At 45.4% G+C, this 20,344-nt stretch overlaps 1 protein-coding gene across 1 annotated transcript; it reads left to right on the top strand.

Annotated features, from left to right (window-relative positions):
• Window positions 1–5,065: 5,065 nt before the first annotated feature.
• TMED10 (transmembrane p24 trafficking protein 10) lies at window positions 5,066–19,647 on the top strand. Its single transcript, XM_065752394.1, has 5 exons — window positions 5,066–5,315; window positions 8,982–9,102; window positions 14,482–14,555; window positions 18,652–18,778; window positions 19,263–19,647. The coding sequence occupies exons 1-5, from the start codon at window positions 5,100–5,102 to the stop codon at window positions 19,382–19,384; spliced, it is 660 nt and encodes a 219-aa protein (XP_065608466.1). The 5' UTR covers window positions 5,066–5,099; the 3' UTR covers window positions 19,385–19,647.
• Window positions 19,648–20,344: the final 697 nt, after the last annotated feature.

Genomic DNA, 20,344 nt, shown 5'->3' on the forward strand with positions numbered 1-20,344 from the left:
GCCTGGATTGGTACTGTCTGTTGCATCTCATTTGCCCCTAGTGTGAAGATATATTTAAAATATATAGTGTCCCTGCGTATAAATGTCCTGTGTTTATTATTTCCAGGTGATATAGGAATATTATCACTGAGAAACAGTGGCTCCATAGTTACAGCTGAGATTAGTTTTGTGTTTAAAATAGGGATTCATGCTCTCTCCTATCTCGCCATTTCTTTCCCAGTGTTCTTACACTCACTTGCTACATATGAGGAGAAGGGATCTGAGAACAAACAGATACAAATGTTAAATAGCTGAGAAGCTTAGAATTATTAAAATCACCCCTTGAAGAAGTACAGCCTCTGTTCTAACAAACTGTATTTGACATTTAATCATCACCATAATAGAATAACGCAGAGAGTTCAAGCATCCTACACACTAAAATGTTTACTGCTATCGTGTCCAAAGCCTACACAAAAATATTGATTTTTAAGTTCAGGCTATTTTTTACATTACTTTTGATGGGATTGTTTCTCTGGAAGGCTACATGAAGAATTCAGTTCAGAATTGCTCTTTTAAAAATGCTACTGAAATCACAACTTGTCTTAAGTGGGGATCATTTGGGAAGTGGCGTTTTTAAACACACTCACACAGGAACCTTTCCTCATTCCTGCTCAGATATTTCTATCAGCCGCTCTTTGCCCACACCTTGGCAGCCATCTTCCTTGAGTGCAGTTTTGGCAGCGCTCCCATCAGGAACAACTGAAGGGCAAGTTTTGTGACAGCTAAGTGTTCAGTTATGAAAAATTGAAATTGATTTGTGGAAACGCCTTCACAGGTATTGGACAATTAGAGAGGAAGGCATTTAGGTGAAGAATTCAGCAATATAAAAAAAATCGAAATTTATATGGCTGATAAGAACACGCAGATTTTTAAAAGTCAGTATTTGCTGTAAAAAGGGAAGTGAGTCTTCTGAGGTCCTTTGGCTAGATCTAACTATTAAAAATGTGATGGTAGAGCTAATATGTTCTGTCTTTTTGTTGTGACCTTTTCCACTATCCTTTCTCGTGTCTATCAGCAGCTACTGTCAGAGAGGACAATGGAGTAACTGGTCAGAGGGATCTGTTCCTGGGGCCACAGTGAGCCCAGAAGCCAGCAGTGATATGTGAGAGATCTGCAGGGATGTGCATCTGGCACAGCCAACCACCCCTTATTTGAGGTGCTACTGATACATGTTTTTTTAGTTCAGTTATTTGTTTCATGGGTGAGGATACTGCTCCGATTTATGCAGAACAGCAGTACACAATATAACAGCTGATTAAACTTTGTTTTCAGCGTAAGTTTGGTTTGAAGAAACCTAAGATGGTATTTACTCCCATCATTTTTAGATGTTGAGGGTGAGATGGCCTTGTCTCGAGAATAAAATCTTTATTTCCATCTCTTGGAAAGGGGCTATGGCCCCAGGCTCCATCAGATACAGAAGGACCAGAAGAAACTCAGCTTTAGATTTTAAAGAAAAAAGTAGGGCTCTTGTCCTGAGACTGCAGCACATTCCACAAATGAAAGAAAATTAATGGCATGACATAACACTAGAAGGTTTGCCTGTTAAAACATGACGGTACCCCAAACCTCTATAGTTTTTAAGAGCTGTGGCTTACGTAACAAAATTGCATGCAATGTTTTGTACTACTTCTTGAAAGTCTGTGTAAACAACAATTTAATTCCCTCCCTGAGCAGCAGGCACATTCCTTGCAGAGGTTAAAGGAGGACAGTGCTAGGCCTGGAGAGGGTGGGAACTTCCAGGTGGGCTGCCCATTGGTGTCTGCAGAACAAGTTTGTCCTGACGCAGGTGCTGGCTGTAAGCTCCTGTGCTGAGGTGGCTGGAGAAACAGGGCTTGGAAATGGAAAGAGGAACAGAGTCTTGAACTTCAGGAGGGCAGTGGGTAAAAGTTCCCAGGAAGTAAAGAGAGGATTTCCTCAAAAAGCCAGGAAGGAGCCTTGCAGGCCTGCGCTGTGGCTATTGCTGGAAACCTGCTTGGCGCCAGCTAGGGGCGGGGAGCAAATGAGAAGTAGTTTGAACACTTGGTTCCTCAAAGTGGTTGGTGCATGATTGAACCTGCACTATCTTTGATGAAGGATGTTTCACTTCCCTGAATGAACTTGTGTTTTAGATTAAGTCCCATATATATATATATTATTTCAAGTAAAATTCAGTGAAATGGAAACAGATGTGTATAAATATGTTGTAACAATAGCTGTATCTTCATACAAAATGCAGCTAGAATTACCACGCGCTTGTCCTATTGATGTCTAATGGCTATTTCACCCCACGCCTCTCATTAAAATGCAGTTTATTTAGCTGCACGATAGGGACGCCATATCTGAAGTCTCTGGGACAGATTACAGGGGAGGAATAGCAGTAGTGATTTATGCCTGTTAAACTACTGCTTTATTTTTAGTTGACAGGATGATGTCCCTATCTGGATTGTGACCATTATGGTGCCTGTGATGGTTATATCTCGGCTTTGAGTTCAAATACAGCCCCTTAGAGGAAGAAGCCTTGCACTTTCCAAAAGTGAGTGAATAATACTGCATGTTTAACTGAAACACTGAATGGTTTACAGAAGTTTCTCAGTGCCTGGTAGTAGGTTGCTAGGTGCAACATAGAATGCAAAACAGCATACAACTCTAGAATAGTTTTAAGAAGAAAATTGTGAAAACCAAGAAGATGCTGAGAAGCCAAAGCAGCTGACGCAGAAGCAGGAAAAAAATGACTAATTGCCTCATTTGTACACATTTCTACACATTGTTTCAAGGAAACAGACGATTGTTTTCTGCAATTCACCATGGATAAAAGACATGTTTAAGTATGGCGAAAAAAATGATTATTGTCAACAATCTGTTAACTTTTTCTTCAGTCAAGGAAACAATTGCAAATTCTGTGGGAAATGCTATATTTTCTCACTGACCATTGTTGCTTCAAACTACAGAAACACTAGTTTTTTTTCCGGCACTTCTCTGTGAGTTCAGGGCTGAAAGCTAGGTAATTCATTGCTTTCTTAATTACAAGATAGCAATGAAACAGAGCTAAGGATATTTAAAAATATAAAATGTATACAAATAACAAAATGGTTTAAATTCTATCAATATGTTATGTTTGGGAGATGATAAGGTAATATTTTCTTTGGGTATATACTCATCTGTATATAGAGAAATGGTAGCAAGAAATGATATGTGCTTTTACCTAATTGCCAAGCTCGTACAATGTGTAACGCAGCAAATTACGCTAAAATAGGTCATCGTTTCATCCTGAAAGTTGTGTAATGAGTTATCAATCTCTTCTTTTCATCTGCTAAATGATTCGGAATTACAGGAAGTATTTCATTTTGCCAGCTTTGAATATGTGGAAATGTTAAGGCATGTCCCTGCAAGACTGTTATTTCTAAACCCGCAGCTGAAAGGATCTTAAAACGCTTTCCATCTGCTATGTTACTTTGTGCACAAAATGAAGATTGCCCCATTGCATTTTTAAGCATTTCAAGTGTGAGGAGGTGGGGATTTTAGAGAGACTTTCGGCAGCCCATAGAACCATAGAAATGTTTGAGCTGGAAGGGACCCTTAAAGGTCATCTAGTCAGACTCCCCTGCAACAAGCAGGGACTGCTTTCTTTCGCAACATGCTAACGCACTAAACCATGTATGATACAATTTTATAATTAGAACTGAATGTGTGCATGGCAGTTTAAAACATAATACATTAATTCGTGAGAAGCTAAAACAGAGACAATGATACGTTTGTTGGTCATAGATGTAACTCATCTAAAAATGTACCATGATGAAATGGACACAATAAGAAGGGATTGTTAAATATTTTCTCATCAGTAATTGACTTCATATTTTGGTTTTAGAAAATAGGGTTACTTTAACATGAATGAGACGCTTTCTCCAATTTTTGCCCCAGATAATAAGACTGTATTGAATGTTTTAAACTTGCTAGAAGACTGGGTACACATCATTGGTATAAGGAATGTTCAGCATGGAGATCTGTCGTGCTGTGCATGTCTCATCAGGGAATGTGGTGGTAGAACATTACAACATTTCATATCTTCAGATTCTAGTAATCTATATTTCTTTAAGCTTGTGAAATAGTATCTATTTCTGCCTTAAAAGCTGCAACGGAAGGAATGTTTTCATTGTGCAAATATACTTTGACAAACTGCAGGAACAGCCAAACATTTATTTATTTTTAAGTTTGAACTTCAAACTAATGTGATTGTCCAACTAGGAAAAGGTTTGGAAACTGATTTAAAAAAGAAATGTATTGAGATGTGCAACAAATGACCAGAAATCCCATTTTAAATCATAAAGTAATGGTCTGAATATTTGAGCACAGCTGATCTTTGCATAAAAGATATGTGCAACGCTAATAAAAATTGTATTCCCCTAAAATATTGCTTAACTGAAGGTTAAGAGAGGTTTTTATTCATGAAGGTTCTGTTTGCTATCTGTACATGAACACTGCGGCATGAAGTCCACTGCTCTAAGCCTCTTAACATTGAAATTTGCAGCGATTCATGATTACCGCTTGTTACTAAAGACAAATTCTGGTCAGAGAGGAACAGTGATGTTGTGGATACAGAAAGACTGTATTTTTTCTTTAGTCGATAGAAATAAAAAACTTTTGTTTGTTTGTTTGTTTGATTTTACGCAGCGTGGATCCGAAGAACTGAGACATCTGATACTACAATTTTTTCTTGGCTGAAGATGGAGAAATTACTCAGGAATTTATAATATACGCGTATAGCTAAGAAGCGAGCACGTCCTCCAGAGAGAGACCTGGGAGGCACCAAACCGCAGGGAAAGCCCTGCGAGCTCGAGCGTGCCCATCCTTAGTGCGCACCTCTGTATGTGAGCGCGTCTTGCTAATTCCACGAACATCACCCCCGCGGCCATGAGATGCCGCGCCCCCCAACCCCCACAGCGCCTCAGCGGGCGCGCGCGGCGCAGATTCGAACGCCAACGGCCGCCGGGGCCCGGCCCCGCCCCTCGCGCCTCCGCCGTGACGCAGGCGGCGGCGCGGTCACGTGTGGCGGAGGCCGGCCTGTCGCACCCGGAGCCGCCGCCATGCCTCTGCCGCCGCCCGGCCGCCCCCGCTTCAGGCTGGCCCCGCTGCTGGCGCTGCTGCTGCTGGCCGGCCCGGCGCGGCCCATCTCCTTCCAGCTGCCCGGCAAGGCGCGGAAGTGCCTGCGGGAGGAGATCCACCGCGACACGCTGGTCACGGGCGAGTACGAGATCGGCGCCCCGCCGGGCTCCTCCAGCGGCCCCTCCGCCAACCTCAAGGTGCGGCCTCGGCGGCGCCCGAAGGAGCGGGCCGGGAGCGGGCGGGCGGAGGGCGGCGTGGAGTCCCCGCCCCGCTCGGCTCCGTCGGGCCGGGCCGCGCTGGCAGAGCGGGGCGGGGCGGCGGGGAGGCCGCGTTCGGCCAGCGATCCGCGCCAGGCGGCGTGGGGAGAGCGGGGGCCGGGACGGGCCGCGGTGCGCTGCGCTAGGTCGCGCTGGGCCGGCACCGATTGGCGGCGGGCGGAGGGAAGGGCCGCAGTGACGTGGCTCTCGCGGAACTGCCTCGTGGTGTGCGGCGTGGGCAGCGGCGGGGAGGGGGGTCCGGAACGCCTTCTGTGCGGCTGTGCTGAGCTGATCCTGATGGCTCACGGGGCTTAGTGACGTACTCTGCCTTGCCTCCGCCGGCACGGCGGGAGGAGGCGTCAGGGTACGGCCTGAAGAACTTTTAAACAGCGTAGGGAAAAGGTGAGCTGTATTGAGAATATTCTTGTTAATGTGACAAGCGGCTGTTAAAGCACAACTTGAGTATTTTCTGCCTACAGTCTGAATTTCTTCAGGTTTCTCAGCTGGCTGTGTAAGGCTTGCTGCTCTGTCATCGGTTGTGTTAACTGGTGTTAACCAACAGTCTCTCTGACTGTCTTTTATCTTTGTCAAAGCTCACAAAACATTCTGAAGTTAGCATACAGTGCTTGGTGATGGGATAGCCTGCTCAGGGCCCACAAATGGCAGTGTTACATGGTGGGAGTGGGAGAGCTGCTGAAATCAGGCTGCCCCTCCAGCACTATGCTCAGATGCTTGGAGGTGTTGTGAGGTTGGCAGCTGTGCTTGATTACGGTCAGAGCAGGCTGCTTTGGGAGCCTTACTATCTCACATCATGAGAGGAAATTTGTCTGCTTACAGACAGACAGGCAGCTGTAATGTTTACAGTCTTGCTCTAATATTTGCCCACTAAGGTGCCTGTATTTCAGCTTCAGTGGCATATTCCTGCCCATCTCTTGTCAGGCATCCTCACTGCCTGTTGTCCCATTATGGCTCCCTCTCTTCCAAACCTGTCCTTTCTATAGAGGTCCTGGCAGGGTGGAGTCCTGTGCTGGGGTCTGGCTTTGCTGCTGGAGCAGGTATTCAAGTAGGAGTATTCACAGAAAGAATTCCAAAATCAGTTTGATATAAAATAATTAAATATCCTGTACTAGTCCAAAAAGCTACAAAGAATTAAGAGTCCACACCATTCCTGCTCCCCTTACAGCTCAGGTATATGATGGCTACGCAGCATGCTGGGCCTGCTGGAAGTGCTGCTGCCTCTGGGCTAGGTGCATCCTGCTTTTGGTTTGTCTTTTTCAGTGGGAAGGTTAGTTCTGGACGTTGTAGCTGCAGGTGGTCTCGCTCCCCCCACACTGGACAGCTGGCTGCAGTCCCTGGATTGGCCACGGAGCGTAGGAGGCTGGTAGTTAATTTTGGCTGCACTCGGTATGGTTCCTGTCCATGGGCTGAGCTTTGTGTTTGTGGTGCTCCAACACTAACAGTGGCACCCTCTGTTTGGGAGGAATCTGTGCAATCTGCCAGCTGGCTCCAGGAGGGAGGCCCAGGGGTGGCTGACGTGTCGCTCTGGCCCAGTCACGTGCATCAGTTCCATTGTTGGGACTGGTGGCTTGGGGAATTGCTGGGCTGTTTGTCAAGGGTGAACAATGCCCTGTCTGTGGAGGGTTGTGTTACTGTAAATAACGTTTGAATATCATGAACAATCCTTTTCAGGTCAGCCTCTCCCCCTCAAGTGTTCTGGCTGGGCTATTAGCAGCTTCTCCCACCCCCGCACGCCCAGCTGAATGGGCATTCAGTATTGATGGAAGGAGATAGCAGAGCTTTGACTGTCCGGAATCCTGTTTATGAGCGGGCTGCTGCTAGGCCTATACAGGATAGAAACTGATCAAGCTGTACAGTATCCTCTAGCTAAAGATTAGCTGTGGTCCACAGAAAGCCCCAAGGGAGCAACATAATGGGGTCTTTTGAAAGCTTTCTTTACTGTGACCTTGTCATCATTTCTTGGGACTGATAACCCAGTGTGCAGATGATTCAGTATTAGCCCAGATGTACCATCATCATATCTTGTTTAATCAAGGCCTGTGCTGCTGAACAGTGCACAGTGATCTAAGCTCTTTCGCCAGGGCCAACTGCAAGCAGTCCTGCACTGCAGCAGAACCTGGGCTGAATGTTTCCGGTAGTTTGGTGGCTTCCACTTAGGAGATAGCCTGTGTCTGGCTGCAGGGAGGACAGCAGCACAGCTGTCTGTGCCAGCCTCTGCTGGGCAGATCTGCATGCTGCTCGAGTACGGGTAGAGCTCTGGAAAGGAACTGCAGTGCTACACCGCAGGTGCTCTGTGTTGCTCTCAGATGCTGACAAATATGATGTGGTGCATCGGAAGCTACAACAAAACCAGAAAGAGACAAGTATGGAATAATCTATATGTAAAGGAAGTTTTTTCCTACTGTCTTAACACCCTAAGGCTTGAGGGTTTATATCCATTGTTATTATTTTTTGTCTAGTGTAGCAGCTCTCATTATCCATCTGAAGGTTCCGAATCCTGGTAGGTGGTAGGGTGGTATCTTCTGGAGAGTTAATTAGGTGCTCAGATAGGAAAACAGGAGTGTTCCCTGAAATCTTGTTAGGTATATAGCATTTCTGTATGTATTAGATTGCCTGGTCGTTTTTAAAGTGGAGGAAAGGAGTATGTCCAGCCTATTTTCTTTATACAGAAAAATACACTGTGTACCTCTGTCTTCTATATTTTGAAATAAATTCCAAGCTTTCCAAACATATCTATTGAGGGAAACTAGGATATGTTCCAGTGGAAAACATGCTGTTGATTTTCACACAGTTTTGTAATACCTTCGTTTTTTTTTCACCCCGCTCCTTGGTTAATTATTTCAACTGATTGGACCTTTTATTTGAGCACAGTAATTCTCAAGCCCGTGTCACGTAATGTGTGTCCTTTTTTACTCTTGGGTGAAGCATTTTTGTAGACCTACTGTTTTCACCTATTCTTAGTAGTTTCATAGATGTGGTGCGAGCAGTCATTATTCAGTCTGCAGTCTGAATTGCCCTCTGAAGTGGCCACTTTTATGGATGCTGGCACCCAGACCTTGTGTAACTCGGGGCTGCACAGATAATTCATTTCTAGAGGAATAGATGTGCTCTTTTCCATCTCATCTTGTGGGAAATTAGTCTTTTTTTTCCCATAAGGCTTGTCTATATTTGTTACTGTGGGAATTTATAAATTTTGCTTGCAAAAATTAGGCAATGATCGACACTTCATAGGCCTAGAGTTTCTAAATGTAGCCTGTATTCAGAAGTTACGGGAGGAAATTAGTGTGGCTTTTGGTTGGTCTTCTTCTTTTTTGTTCTATTTCTTCTTCTTTTTTTTACCGTTTTGTGTATTTGTTTTAATGAAAGAGTCAGTAATTGCCTGAGAGGCACTGACTGTCATCTCAGTATGGATGAGTAGGAGAAAATGTGATGTAGTTGCCAGGAAGGAGGAAAACTATAAAAAGCAAAGTATCTGATCCAAAAGGGAGGCTAGGAGAACTCTTTAACTTCTCATGCTGCCTAAACTCAGCAGCATGAGCCTGTGGCAGTGAAACACTGCATTCCTTACACTTGTTATCTCTCTTACAGATAACTGACTCCGCAGGGCACATCTTATATGCTAAAGAAGATGCGACTAAGGGCAAGTTTGCTTTCACAACTGAAGACTATGACATGTTTGAGGCCTGCTTTGAGAGCAAGCTTCCTGTGGGTAAGTGTAAGGACCATTGGCTGCCTTCACCTTCCTATGAAGTTTGTGTAGATGTGGATGTTTGGATTAGTGGTATGTGTAAAGTGATTATGAGTGTAGTCTTGAACTTGAGAATGTTGAGAACGTGAGAACGTTTTGACTTTTAAAGCTGCGTTTCAGGAGTTTGTGTGTATTCTCCGTGATGCAGAATATTTGCTGTCTGCATTGTATTTTGAAGCTAAATATTCCTCTGTGGCCGTTGTATAGTGCTCAGGTTTCTTCTGTAACAGGCAGAAGAAAGGGGAATTGTATGTTCCTCCTACACAGGTTACCACAGCTGTAGTGAATGGTGGTACCAGGGAGCAAAACACACCTCTTGCTCTTTTCATGGTTCTTGCTATCTTGCAGTCAAGCAAGGACAAAGCAGAATGCCCTTATCTCCAGGACGTGGTTTTTTTCTCCTGCTGACCTACTCCCCTCCTTTGGTGGAATGTGATCTCAATAGAGTGTGTACTTTTCAGCAATTTTGTCAGGCTAGCAGCTGTTTCTGGAGTTCCTGTGTGTAAAAAGAGCTTGGCTTTAGTTTGCATCCATAACTGCTAAGTGGTCAGTAAAGGGAAGAGGAAATGAGCAGGACGTCAATATTGCCTTTGTGCTGCAGGGATGGTTGCCTAACGAGCTCGTTTCCTTTGAGTGTGACGCATGTGCTGCTTTGAGTGGCTGGGCTCGACTTCAGGACAGATGTGCTGAAAGCAACTGACAGGCTCCAGTCTCATTTGCTGTAAGCATGTGCAAGTTTGTAGATGCTTGCATCTTTTCGTGGTCACTGTCAGTTCTGCTCCCTGGAGCCACTTCTCCCCATGTCTTATCCTAGAAAATCTCAGAGTGCTTTACCGAGCAGTCACTGGCAGCATTCCTCCTATCTCTTGAAGTGTTCTCCACATATAATATGCAAGTAGTTTGCAAGCTGAAGAGAACTTTTCCGAAACAGAAGGGTATCTTTATTAAGAGGCATCTGGTTTGTAGCACCTCTTCTGTCATGTTTTGCAGATAAAACTGTCTCTAAATGCTTAGGATTCTGCTTTTATTTCACTGCAAAGGTAGGGCTTCCCAGTGCTTTTTAACACACTGAGACGTGCAGGTGCGAGTGACTCATTTGGGAGAGTCACTTCTGCTATTTACTGCCCAACACTTGGGGGTTTGGGGTCCGACATCCTTTCTGGCTTCTGTGTGATCACACAGCAAAGTGGGAAAGGCTTCTTTCTTTAGTTGTGCCTAGACTCTTTATTTCAGTGCTTGTGACCGGGATTTCTTGCCTAGACTGAGATCTTTAACAGCCCTTTCGATTCTATTGGATGTTTGTTCCTTGGTTCCCTTGTCTTGTTGCAGGTTTATATGAAAGCTTTTGACACCGATGAGGATAAAATATTTTCAAGTCCAGCTTCTACTTGGTGACCAGTGGTGGACCAAAGTGTCAGAATCTACAGCTGTTCAATTCAGCGTCTAGATACTCTCCTGAGGCTTTCTCTTTAGGTCCCTTTGAGCTACCAGTTTCTTTTTTGGACCTGGGGCCCCCATAATCCTTGCTGATGATACACACTGATGATGGGGATCTCCAGATTTCTTATGCTTGTGTTGGATATCACAAAAACGTTGAAGTAAGTGTGATGGCACTGTGAGGCCTGATCATCTGCAGGACTTAAGGAGTAGTCATGTCATGAGAAGTGCCTTGTTTTTCTATATGGCAAGCAAGGGAATGAGGTGTCTGACTGAGATCTCTTTTCTCCCTGTGCTTCTCTTCAAAAGGTTTTATTTTTTCATAGTTTATTTAAGTAGGCAATCAGGACTTCTAGTGCTCCGCTAAGGAGGATGTTGGTGGAGTACTGGAAGAGGAGAACAGTTGGTAGGGGAACCTGGAGCCGTTGGGCCCTGAAGGATTTAAGCAACTGGGATTTCTCAATCCTTAACCACAGAAATAAGGAAGAGGAAGTGAGAAGGAGATGCTGTGTAGAAGGTACACGTAATGAGAATGCAGGAGGTCTTAGGGTGCTTCTTGAATCCCAGCCTACCCTGTTTCAGTTTATTTTTTTTTGTCACTACACTGTGGGAAAAAGAGGCCCTCTCCATCTTTAATTCTTTTCTTGTTCTGTAATCAAGACCTATGGTAGTTACCGTTTGTTTTTTCTCTGCTGCTGATCTGCTCTGCTCTGTTGAGCTCCACCTGAAGGAGGAGCAGGGAGTTACTGAATATCTTAAGAGCTTAAAGGAAGCTTCTTCTAGTGCCTTGTACTCAGAACACTTCTAGAAGAGCAGCTTCAGTTTCTCCAGGACAATCCCTGACAATGTTAACCTCTTGCAGAATGTCTGCTTTCCTTCCCTTAGCACCCAGCAGCTCTCATTTTTCTGCTTTCTTTCTGCCTCCTGGCGTCTCTCCCTTCCAACCTGACATCTGAATCCTTCCAGTTCTGTTCTCCTTTTTGCTGGCCTTTTTACCTTTCTCATCTCTTCCTGGAAGCTCCAGCTGTCCACCCAAGTTGCTGTAATTTAAACATAAAAATCCTCTCACTGAATTGCGTGCTTTGTGTTTTTTTCTGCAGCTACTGTTGGCCACCCTACCTACCAGTCTCCAGGCATGCTGATATAAGGCATAGGTGGTCAAAGCTTGTTGGCTGGGGAAAGGAGCACTGGGTGGTTATGTCTGTTAAAGAACAGTGCTGAATTTTAAGTTTGTTTTTGCAGCATCTGGCCTCTTATAAGAAAACAAAGCCCCATCACAATCCTAGTTTATCCATTAGACTTCTACGTAGCTGAGTTTGACTTCTGGGCTGCAGTATTCCTTAGGAAATTTAAGAAATAGTTTGTAGTTGATGTGGGCCACGCTGCTAGGAGCTGCTGATAGCTCTGAGGTTGTGTGTCACCTTGGTACTGGGGAAGGTTATGGAATGGATAATCTCAGGAGCCATCATGGATCAATTAAAGGTCAGCCAGGGCATCAGGCCCAGTCAGCATGGGTTTGTGAATGGTAGATCCTGTTTGACAAACTTGATTTCGTTCCATGACAAGGTGACCCACTTAGTGGATGAAGGTAAGGCTGCTGATGTGGTCTACCTGGTCTTCAGTATAGCCTTTGACACTATCCCCCACAGCATCCTTGTGGAGAAGCTGGCTGCCCATGGGCTGGGTGGGCATATGCTCTGCTGGATGGCTGGGCCCAGAGAGTTGTAGTCAATGGAGCTAAATCCACATGGTGGCTGATTACAAGTGGTGTCCCCCAGGGCTGGGTACTGGGCCGCTCCTATTCAGTATCTTTATCAGTGATCTTGATGAGGGGATGGAGTCCACCCTCAGTAAGTTTGCAGACGATACCAAGCTGGGAGGGAGTGTTGATCTGCCAGAGGGTAGAAAGGCACTACAGAGGGACTTGGATAGACTGGATCGATGGACCTGGATAAACTGTATGAGTGTCAATAGGGCCAAGTGTTGGGTCCTGCATTTTGATCACAGCAACCCCAGGTAACCCTACAGGCCTGGGGAGGAATGGCTGGAAAGTTGCCTGATAGAATGGGACCTTGTGCTGGTGGACAGTTGGCTGAATATGAGCCAGCAGTGTGGCCAAGAAGGCCAGTGACATCCTGGCTTGTATCAGAATGGTGAGGTGAGCAGGACTAGGGAAGTAATCCTCCCCTTGTACTCAGCAATGGTGAGGCCTCACCTCGAGTACTGTGTTCAGTTTTGGGCACCTCAATACAGAAAGGACACTGAGGTGCTGGAGTAGGTCCAAAGGAGGGCAACGAGGCTGGTGAAGGGCCTGGAGAATATGCCCTATGAGGAGCAACTGACTGAACTGGGGTTGTTTAGTCTGGGGAAGAGGAGGCTGAGGGGAGGATGTTTTTGCTCTCTTCAAATGACTGAAAGGTAATTGCAGTGAGAGTGGGGTTGGTCTCTTCTCACTGGTGTCAGGTGACAAGATGAGGGGAAGTGGCCTCAGGTTGCACCAGGGGAGGTTTAAGTAGGATATCAGGAAAAACTTTACAGAAAGGGTTGTTAAGCACTGCAATAGGCTCCCAAGGGAGATGCTTGAGTCACCATCCCTGAATGTGGTTAAAATCTGTGTGGATGAGGTGCTGAGGGACAGGACCTAGTGGTGGGTTGTTAGAGTTAGGGTAGTGTGGTTTGGTTGTGGTTGGACTTGATGGTCTTGAAGGTCTTTTCCAACCTAATTGATTATATGAGATGATTCCATGCACTGGTAGCAGTAGAACTTGGAGGTGATTCCACTCTGGCGTCAGAAGAGCTGTTTAGTGAGTAGAGAAAAAACCTAGGGGTGCTGTACTAAAGGTTTGGAATATGTTTGTAGCTCTGACTGGAGTGACCCTGTGAGAGCTGTACTTCGAATTTGTTTGTGAACTGAGGGATTGTCCACATCAGTCACCCAGGCAGTGTGAGTATTGGACATGCTCCTGGATAAAGGTTCTGAAGCTTGTAGTGAGTGAATTCAAACGTTGTGCTGTGCTGGCAGCCAGCTGAGGGCATCTGTATACCTCAAAGTGCTGGGATTTGGGAATGTGTTATGTACAGATGTTTCCTTGGTGGGTGGTATAGTAGAATATGATACTCAGGTCAGCTGATGTGCTTCATTCTATAGGGTATCTTGAATGCATAGCCTCTTCTTTTTTTCTTTCTCATGAGTATTCTCAGATATCATAGTTTGTAGCCGCTTAAAAAAAACGTAAATAAATAAGCTATTAGAAATAGGATTCCATGGCCTTAAACTTTATCCTGTTGTGCTGTTGACTGCAACCTTCGTAAGTCTCCTGACACCTTGGGGTTTGCATTAGCAATGTGGATCTTACACATCTGGTCAGTTATTTCCCTGAAAAGATATTTTGGAAAAAATATTGCCTTAAGTTCTGCATTGGAGGGAGTCAGTAGTCCTCATATGCCACATTCCTCAATTAAAGAAGCTTTCTTCCTTTTTGTCTAAATGTGAAATCATTTACACCCCCAGTAGCCTTGATAAGTTGTTGGTGCACTTCCTGTGAGGAAGAACGTGGGCTTTCCATTGAATATCAGTCCCACAGTGACTTGCCTTTAGCCAGGCTGTCTCATAGCAGCTGGTATTGCTCTTCTAATCCTCTGCAGTTTTTACAGCAACTCGCATCCTACACATACTTAACACTTTTGGTTACAGCTTGTTCCCATTATCTTTGGGAGCTCTCCTTCAGCCAGGATTTATTCTGAAGTCTCTGTATTTTTAGGCTGGACTGTGCTGCCTCCGCAGTTAGCTGCAGAGACGGAGGGGCGGGATGTTGTGAGTCCTTGCTGAGCGCTGGGGAGAGCTGGTGATTTCCTGGCAGGCTGACTGTGTTCACACAATGAATCCTTTCATTATGCTTCCAGGAACAGGGAGGATGCCGGACCAGCTCGTGATTCTGGATATGAAGCATGGCGTTGAGGCAAAGAACTACGAGGAGGTATGTCCCCTGGCTGCCTGCTCTTCAAACTCCCCTTTCCCAGCACTCACGTGGTGCTATTTGTAGATGTGGGGCTCATGATGGGAAGCTGTTTTCCCAGAGGTGATGAAAGCTTTTCTGCAACCTAGTGTTCTGGTGAAGCTTTGTGTGCCAGAGGAGAAGGGAGAAAAAAAAAAAGGAATACAAACATCAGCTAAAATTCATTCAGTGCTCTGTGAACTGAAGCCTAATATGTGAATATTTTTGCCTGGACAGTGTGACCCAGCTTCTGGGCATAGGAATTAGAAACAGTGAGATACTGAGATGTGCAGTGTCCCCTGCCCCAGGATTGGAGATCATTTTAGGTTAATATTAGATCCTCCTAAAGGTCAGGTTGCTTTGTTACTGTCATTACTTTCCTTGCTGTAGGGTGTACTGGTTTGACAGCCCTGAGGTGGTACTTGTGCATTTGTAAGAACTAGCAGTGCATCACTGTGGAGGTATTTGGTGAGCAGCAGTTGGTGTGAGATGGGTGTTGGGTGTGAAGGTGTGACACTGAGAACAGGCACAAAACCCTTAATGTTTTCATCATAGCAGGACGTAGCTTTCTTAGGCTCTTTCTGTGCAGCTGTGCAGAATACCAATTGCTTTGTGGCTGGGACAGTCTCTGGCTGGTTTGGATGCTAAATTTTGATGACTGCTGCTGTGTTTTTTGTTTGCTGGAATTTGGGGTCGATCAACTCCCGGAAGAGCCTCTGCCTGAGAAAATGAAAGTTGTTAGTGCAGAAAAGTTCCTGCAAATGATTGCTCTGCTCACTGCTTAGAACAGCCTGGGTGATGTCTGAGGGAAGAAAGCCGGTAGCAGAGGAGGCTGCGTATAGGAACAATTAGAAAACTAATGAATTTCTCAGATGGCTGTGCAGGAGTTTTTATATCCTTTTGTGTTTTGGAGTAGCTGTTCATTCAGGGTTGGAGCCCATCCTACGTGAAGAATAAAATCGCTTGGGGTATGGAAAGAGCAAAGCAATCATTGGGCCGGCTGCCTGGCTAAACCAACTGCTAAAGTATTACAAGATGTTGAAACCTTACAGACCACTGAGAGTTTAACTGGAAGATTCTGGTGACTGCATTTACAGAATCTCTTTAAATAAACTCTGCGGCATACTCTTGAGTTTCATAAAGGTACTGTTACCTGGAAGCATTGTTCCTATGCAGAAAGGTTCTCTGGTGCAACTCAGTACAACTTACTGGCTGTACTGATAAAACTGTCTTTGCATAAAATCAAGCATGCATGACGCTTGTTTCCAGTGTAATTACACCAAAGGTAAAGTTCTGGGAATAAATATGGGAAAAGAAGAATTTAGACTTGCGGTCCCACTTGATTACAGGTCTAGAGATTGCTAGCAGACATCCTTGATTTTTGGGGACCTTTAGGTGACAGTCTGTCTCAAGCCTTGTTGAGCAGTGGTGTGTCTGCAAGGGACTCAGACTTCTTGTGTTTGTGTAATTGCTGCTGATATTTAACCACACTGTTTTGCAGTGTGTTTTTCTCATCCTCTGGCCCAGCCTGCTATAGTATCCATGGTTTTTTTATCTTGACAGGTTGTTGTAAGGTCTCAGGGGAGGACTGTTGCACAGAGCTCTCTCGTGGAATTGCTGTCTTTTTTAGGCTTCTTGCTTCCAGTGTTCATGGACTGTAACGCATCAGTGATCTGCCCTCCCCTTCAGTTCCTTTTGCTGAGCTGCTACAAGAAGCATTGATGAAGAGTGTTGATTGAGAGTCAGTGATACTGTCCTGCTTGCGTATGGATATGTGCAGTGGGAGGAGGGATAGTGTCCAAGTCTGGCTTCATAAGCTTTCATAGCTGCTGATACTCTTGAGGCAAAGCAACTTGAAGAGCGTTAAAGTTAGGAAATCTTAATGACTTGCTGCATAGAAATTCCAGACCTTAGTTTTTTGTGTAGGGTTACCTAATTTTCTCTATTCAGTATGTAGAAATGAGGGTAGGAAAAAGTGGAAGGGCTCTTCAGAAAACACCAAGAAGGCTTGGAGATTGAGGTTTCTTTGCAGGTCTGCAACTCGTTGCTGATTCTTCCTATGCTCTCTCTCTATGCTAGGGAAAGATTTAGGCTTTGCATATTTAATGGCCCTACTGGGAAGCGCAGTGGCATTGCTGCCTCAGTTTTTATGCTGGCCCGGGTGTTCTTGTGCCCTCCAGGATTGTGTTTCACCATCATGAGGCCTGAGGGGCTTCTTAAGAACTCTTAAAGCAGCTGCGCGCATTTGATTCAGAAGGGACAAGAAAGTTTGTTATCTGAGAGTAGTGAAAGTAGCCATCCAGTGTTTCTATCTATGCATATTAAGAGCAGCTGAAGGGATGCAGGATGGAGCATGCAAGCCTGATTTTCTCCCAGCGGGCCTTTCTAGCCTTCTGTGAATACAGAGGAGTGCCATCCAGGAAGATAATGGAGCCGGCTCCTGACTTTGTCAGCAGTGATGCCTGAGGCCTTGTGCACGCTACAGACCAGCTGCGTTAGCTGTGTCAGCAGAGTCAGGCCATAGGCTTACTTCTGTTAGTGCTGGTTCTTTAGCAAAGCTCTGCTAAAGGTATGAATCTAGGCTGCAGAGTTTGATCTGTACAGCCTCTTGTCTTGAAAGCAGGAAGATTAGGAAGGTTTTAACCTACCATTTCCTACTACCTCCTAATATATTCACTCCAAATTGATACTGCTGTGCTAGTAGAACTGTAATATGCAGCTCGCTACAGCATAAAAATACTCAGATGACTGCTTGAGGGCCTTCTGCTTCCCAAATTCCGTGTCATGTGGAGACCCTTCAGTGAAGTGACTGATGAGCAGCAGTGTCCTGGTCATGAGTGCCTCTTCAGATCAGTTCTGAGGCCTGGGCCTGTTTCCAGCAGCAACGTTTTGGGATGCCTACTCCCCGAGCGCCACCTATTGCCTGCCTGAGAGTGTCTGGACCACTGAGAGATGCCATCCTGGCTTCATTTCTGAGTCATGGTGGTGAGACCAGTGCTTCAGAGCCAGTCTGAGCAAAACGTGCTCCAGTTCATTTTCTGTAGTGAGTCTTTCTTGCGTTGCGTTACCGCGTGACGTGGTGTCTATCGTTCCTGGTGGGGGCATTCATAAGTAGTGAAATGCTTCACAAAAAGCAGGGTTATCCAAAGCATACATCGTAATGGTGGCAGGATTTGCAGCTATCCTCCCTTTGTGCTGTGCTTGTGTCACTGATTTTACCTGAGGTTTGGTCAGGCGATGGCCACGACTGGGACAAAGACGAGCTTATTCGTTCAACTTCAGTTACTGTTGTGCAGTGTGCTAATGGAATTTCCTGTCGATTTTTTTCTTAGATACAAGTCTACAACTTGCAGATTGCATGATCTGCGCAAAAATGGTGTCCTATAAAACAAGCTTTTATGAGGGGAAGTTTTTTAATATTTTTTAACTGGCTTAAATGGAGCCCATCTCATACATATTCCAACAGCGTCATCTGGTGGAGTACATTGTGGCTGCGTGATCTCTGCTCAGCGTATCCTGCTGGCCTTGAGGGTAACAGTATAAACTACAGAAGCCCTGAGCGCCTGTGGATGTAATCGAACCACTGCTGTCAGGAGTCAGGCTGCCCTGACTTTCTGGGACACGTGGCAACATTTGACCACATGAGTGTCTCAGTGCTGATATCCAGCGTGCGTGTATAACTGTACTGCACGCGTGGAAGTGACAGTCACTTGTATCTTGGTCCGTGTCTTCTGTTCACTAGAGGCTTAGCCATGTGGCAGGCTCTTCTACCCACTCATCAACAGCAAACTGTGAATAAGCTAACTTTAGGCCGAATAAGGAAGAAATGTGCTTGTATGCGTACTGTGCTCCTCTGTTGAGTAGGAGGGGTAGACTGAAGTGTGCTTTTAAAAAACAAGTGGGAGAAGCGATAGTGTTTTATGCAGTGGTAGTTTCTGGCTCGCAGAAGTGTTACCCTAAGGGGAAGGATACCCCAGATCTGGAGTACGTGAGAAGGAGTGGTTCAAGCTACCAGTAAAAGCTTGTGTTGGTGCTTTTGTTTTTGGCTTAGTGACTGCCTGACTATCCTGTTTTCTAGATTGCTAAAGTGGAGAAGTTGAAGCCGCTAGAGGTAGAACTGAGACGCCTGGAGGATCTTTCAGAGTCCATTGTTAATGACTTTGCCTATATGAAGAAACGAGAAGAGGAAATGAGGGACACAAATGGTAAGAGACAGCGCGTTCCTTGAGAGGGCTGGAGCTCTTAAGGCTCTCACTTCCACTGAGTGTGTCACAAAGATGACATTTGGAGACAAAGCCATTATAGTGGTCTCTACCTGTTCTGTTCCTAGTATGGGAAAATGCTCTGATATTTCTGCTCTTCTGAAGCAGTCACCAGGTCTTGTGATGCCTGCTTCTAGAAAGCTTTTCTTTTGTATCTTCATTCCTAATGTGAATTATTCTGTACTGTTTAACACTGCCCTTTAACCATAATTTTACCTTGTTCTCTCTCACTCTCTCTCTCATTGTTCCCTCAGCATTTGTTCTCAAGTACTGCTGGTGCTTGGGTAACTAACTGTGCCCTTATGTTGTTTGAAATCTTGTTTTTGATGTTTTTCAGAGGTGGGGAGGGAAAATTGTGGGACTGCTGCCCTCTTAAGGAATATCTTGTGTTGCCAGACTCCCATGCGATGATTTTTGTCTATTTCAGAATCAACAAACACCCGGGTTCTGTACTTCAGCATTTTCTCCATGTGTTGTCTCATTGGACTGGCCACCTGGCAGGTGTTCTACCTACGTCGTTTCTTCAAGGCCAAGAAACTGATTGAGTAAAGGAACAAGTCCTCCTCCCCCTCCTCACGGCCCAGCTGGACACCGCTGGAACCCAGCCATGTCCCCCCGGAGCCATCTCACAGATGACACCCACTGACTGGAGCTGTTCTGCAGGAACTTGAACCCTAAAAGGGGAGGGGAGCATAAAGATTGGAAGAAACTGGGGACCTCAGAAATTCTGTTGGATATTAAGGGTGGGGCAGCCTGTGATGGGTTTAGGGATTCCTGTGCAGCGATTCAATAAAAATGATTTTTCTATGACAGCTGCAGTGAACTTTTGCACTGTCTGTTCTCCTCTTATAATCTTGGCTTGATGATGTCTCCCATCTGTCTGTGACTGTAGTGTTACTCTGAGCCACTTGATCCTGCTGAGCTCATTAGGTGCCACGCAGTTAGCACCACAGCAGTGTTGGGGATTCCTTGTTCTGACCAGCTGGGATCTAAGCCTCATGCAAATAAAGGTCAGTGCAAAACAATAGGTTCATCATTCCAGCAGGGTCTGAGGTTGGAGGAAGGTCCAAGGATTGGTTCCTGTCGTGGACCTTGGTGTTTCTCCCTGTGGGAGCTGGAGTTTTTGTGCTGATGGGTCGAGGCATTTAAGGATATGACTCAGTCTGGAGGAAGGGGGAGCCTTGGAAGGAGGGCTTGGTGCTATGTTTGAGCTTGGAAAGGAGAAGCCTGCTTTGATCACATTAGCTGTCCAGCTTCGGTCCTGTTAGTCCATGTGTTTGTGTTGGATTTGCTTTTCTTGTTCCAGGATGATGCAGCAGTTTTTCTGAAAGCCACTGTTGGTCGTTGGTGGCCTTTTGTGGAGAGAAGAGGCCTCAGTCAGATACAGTCACAGAGCAAATTGGAACAGGTTACGCTAAGAAACTTGATCTTAAATTGAGCAGGAGACTTTTCTCATCTAACGTGTAACGCTTATTCAGCAGGCGGGTGGCTGAACCTCATTTTCTGAGA

The sequence above is a fragment of the Cyrtonyx montezumae genome, unplaced genomic scaffold (assembly GCF_038088225.1).
Source record: "Cyrtonyx montezumae isolate F1298 unplaced genomic scaffold, pur_monq_1.0 scaffold_10, whole genome shotgun sequence".
In the NCBI taxonomy this organism is placed as follows: Eukaryota; Metazoa; Chordata; class Aves; order Galliformes; family Odontophoridae; genus Cyrtonyx; species Cyrtonyx montezumae.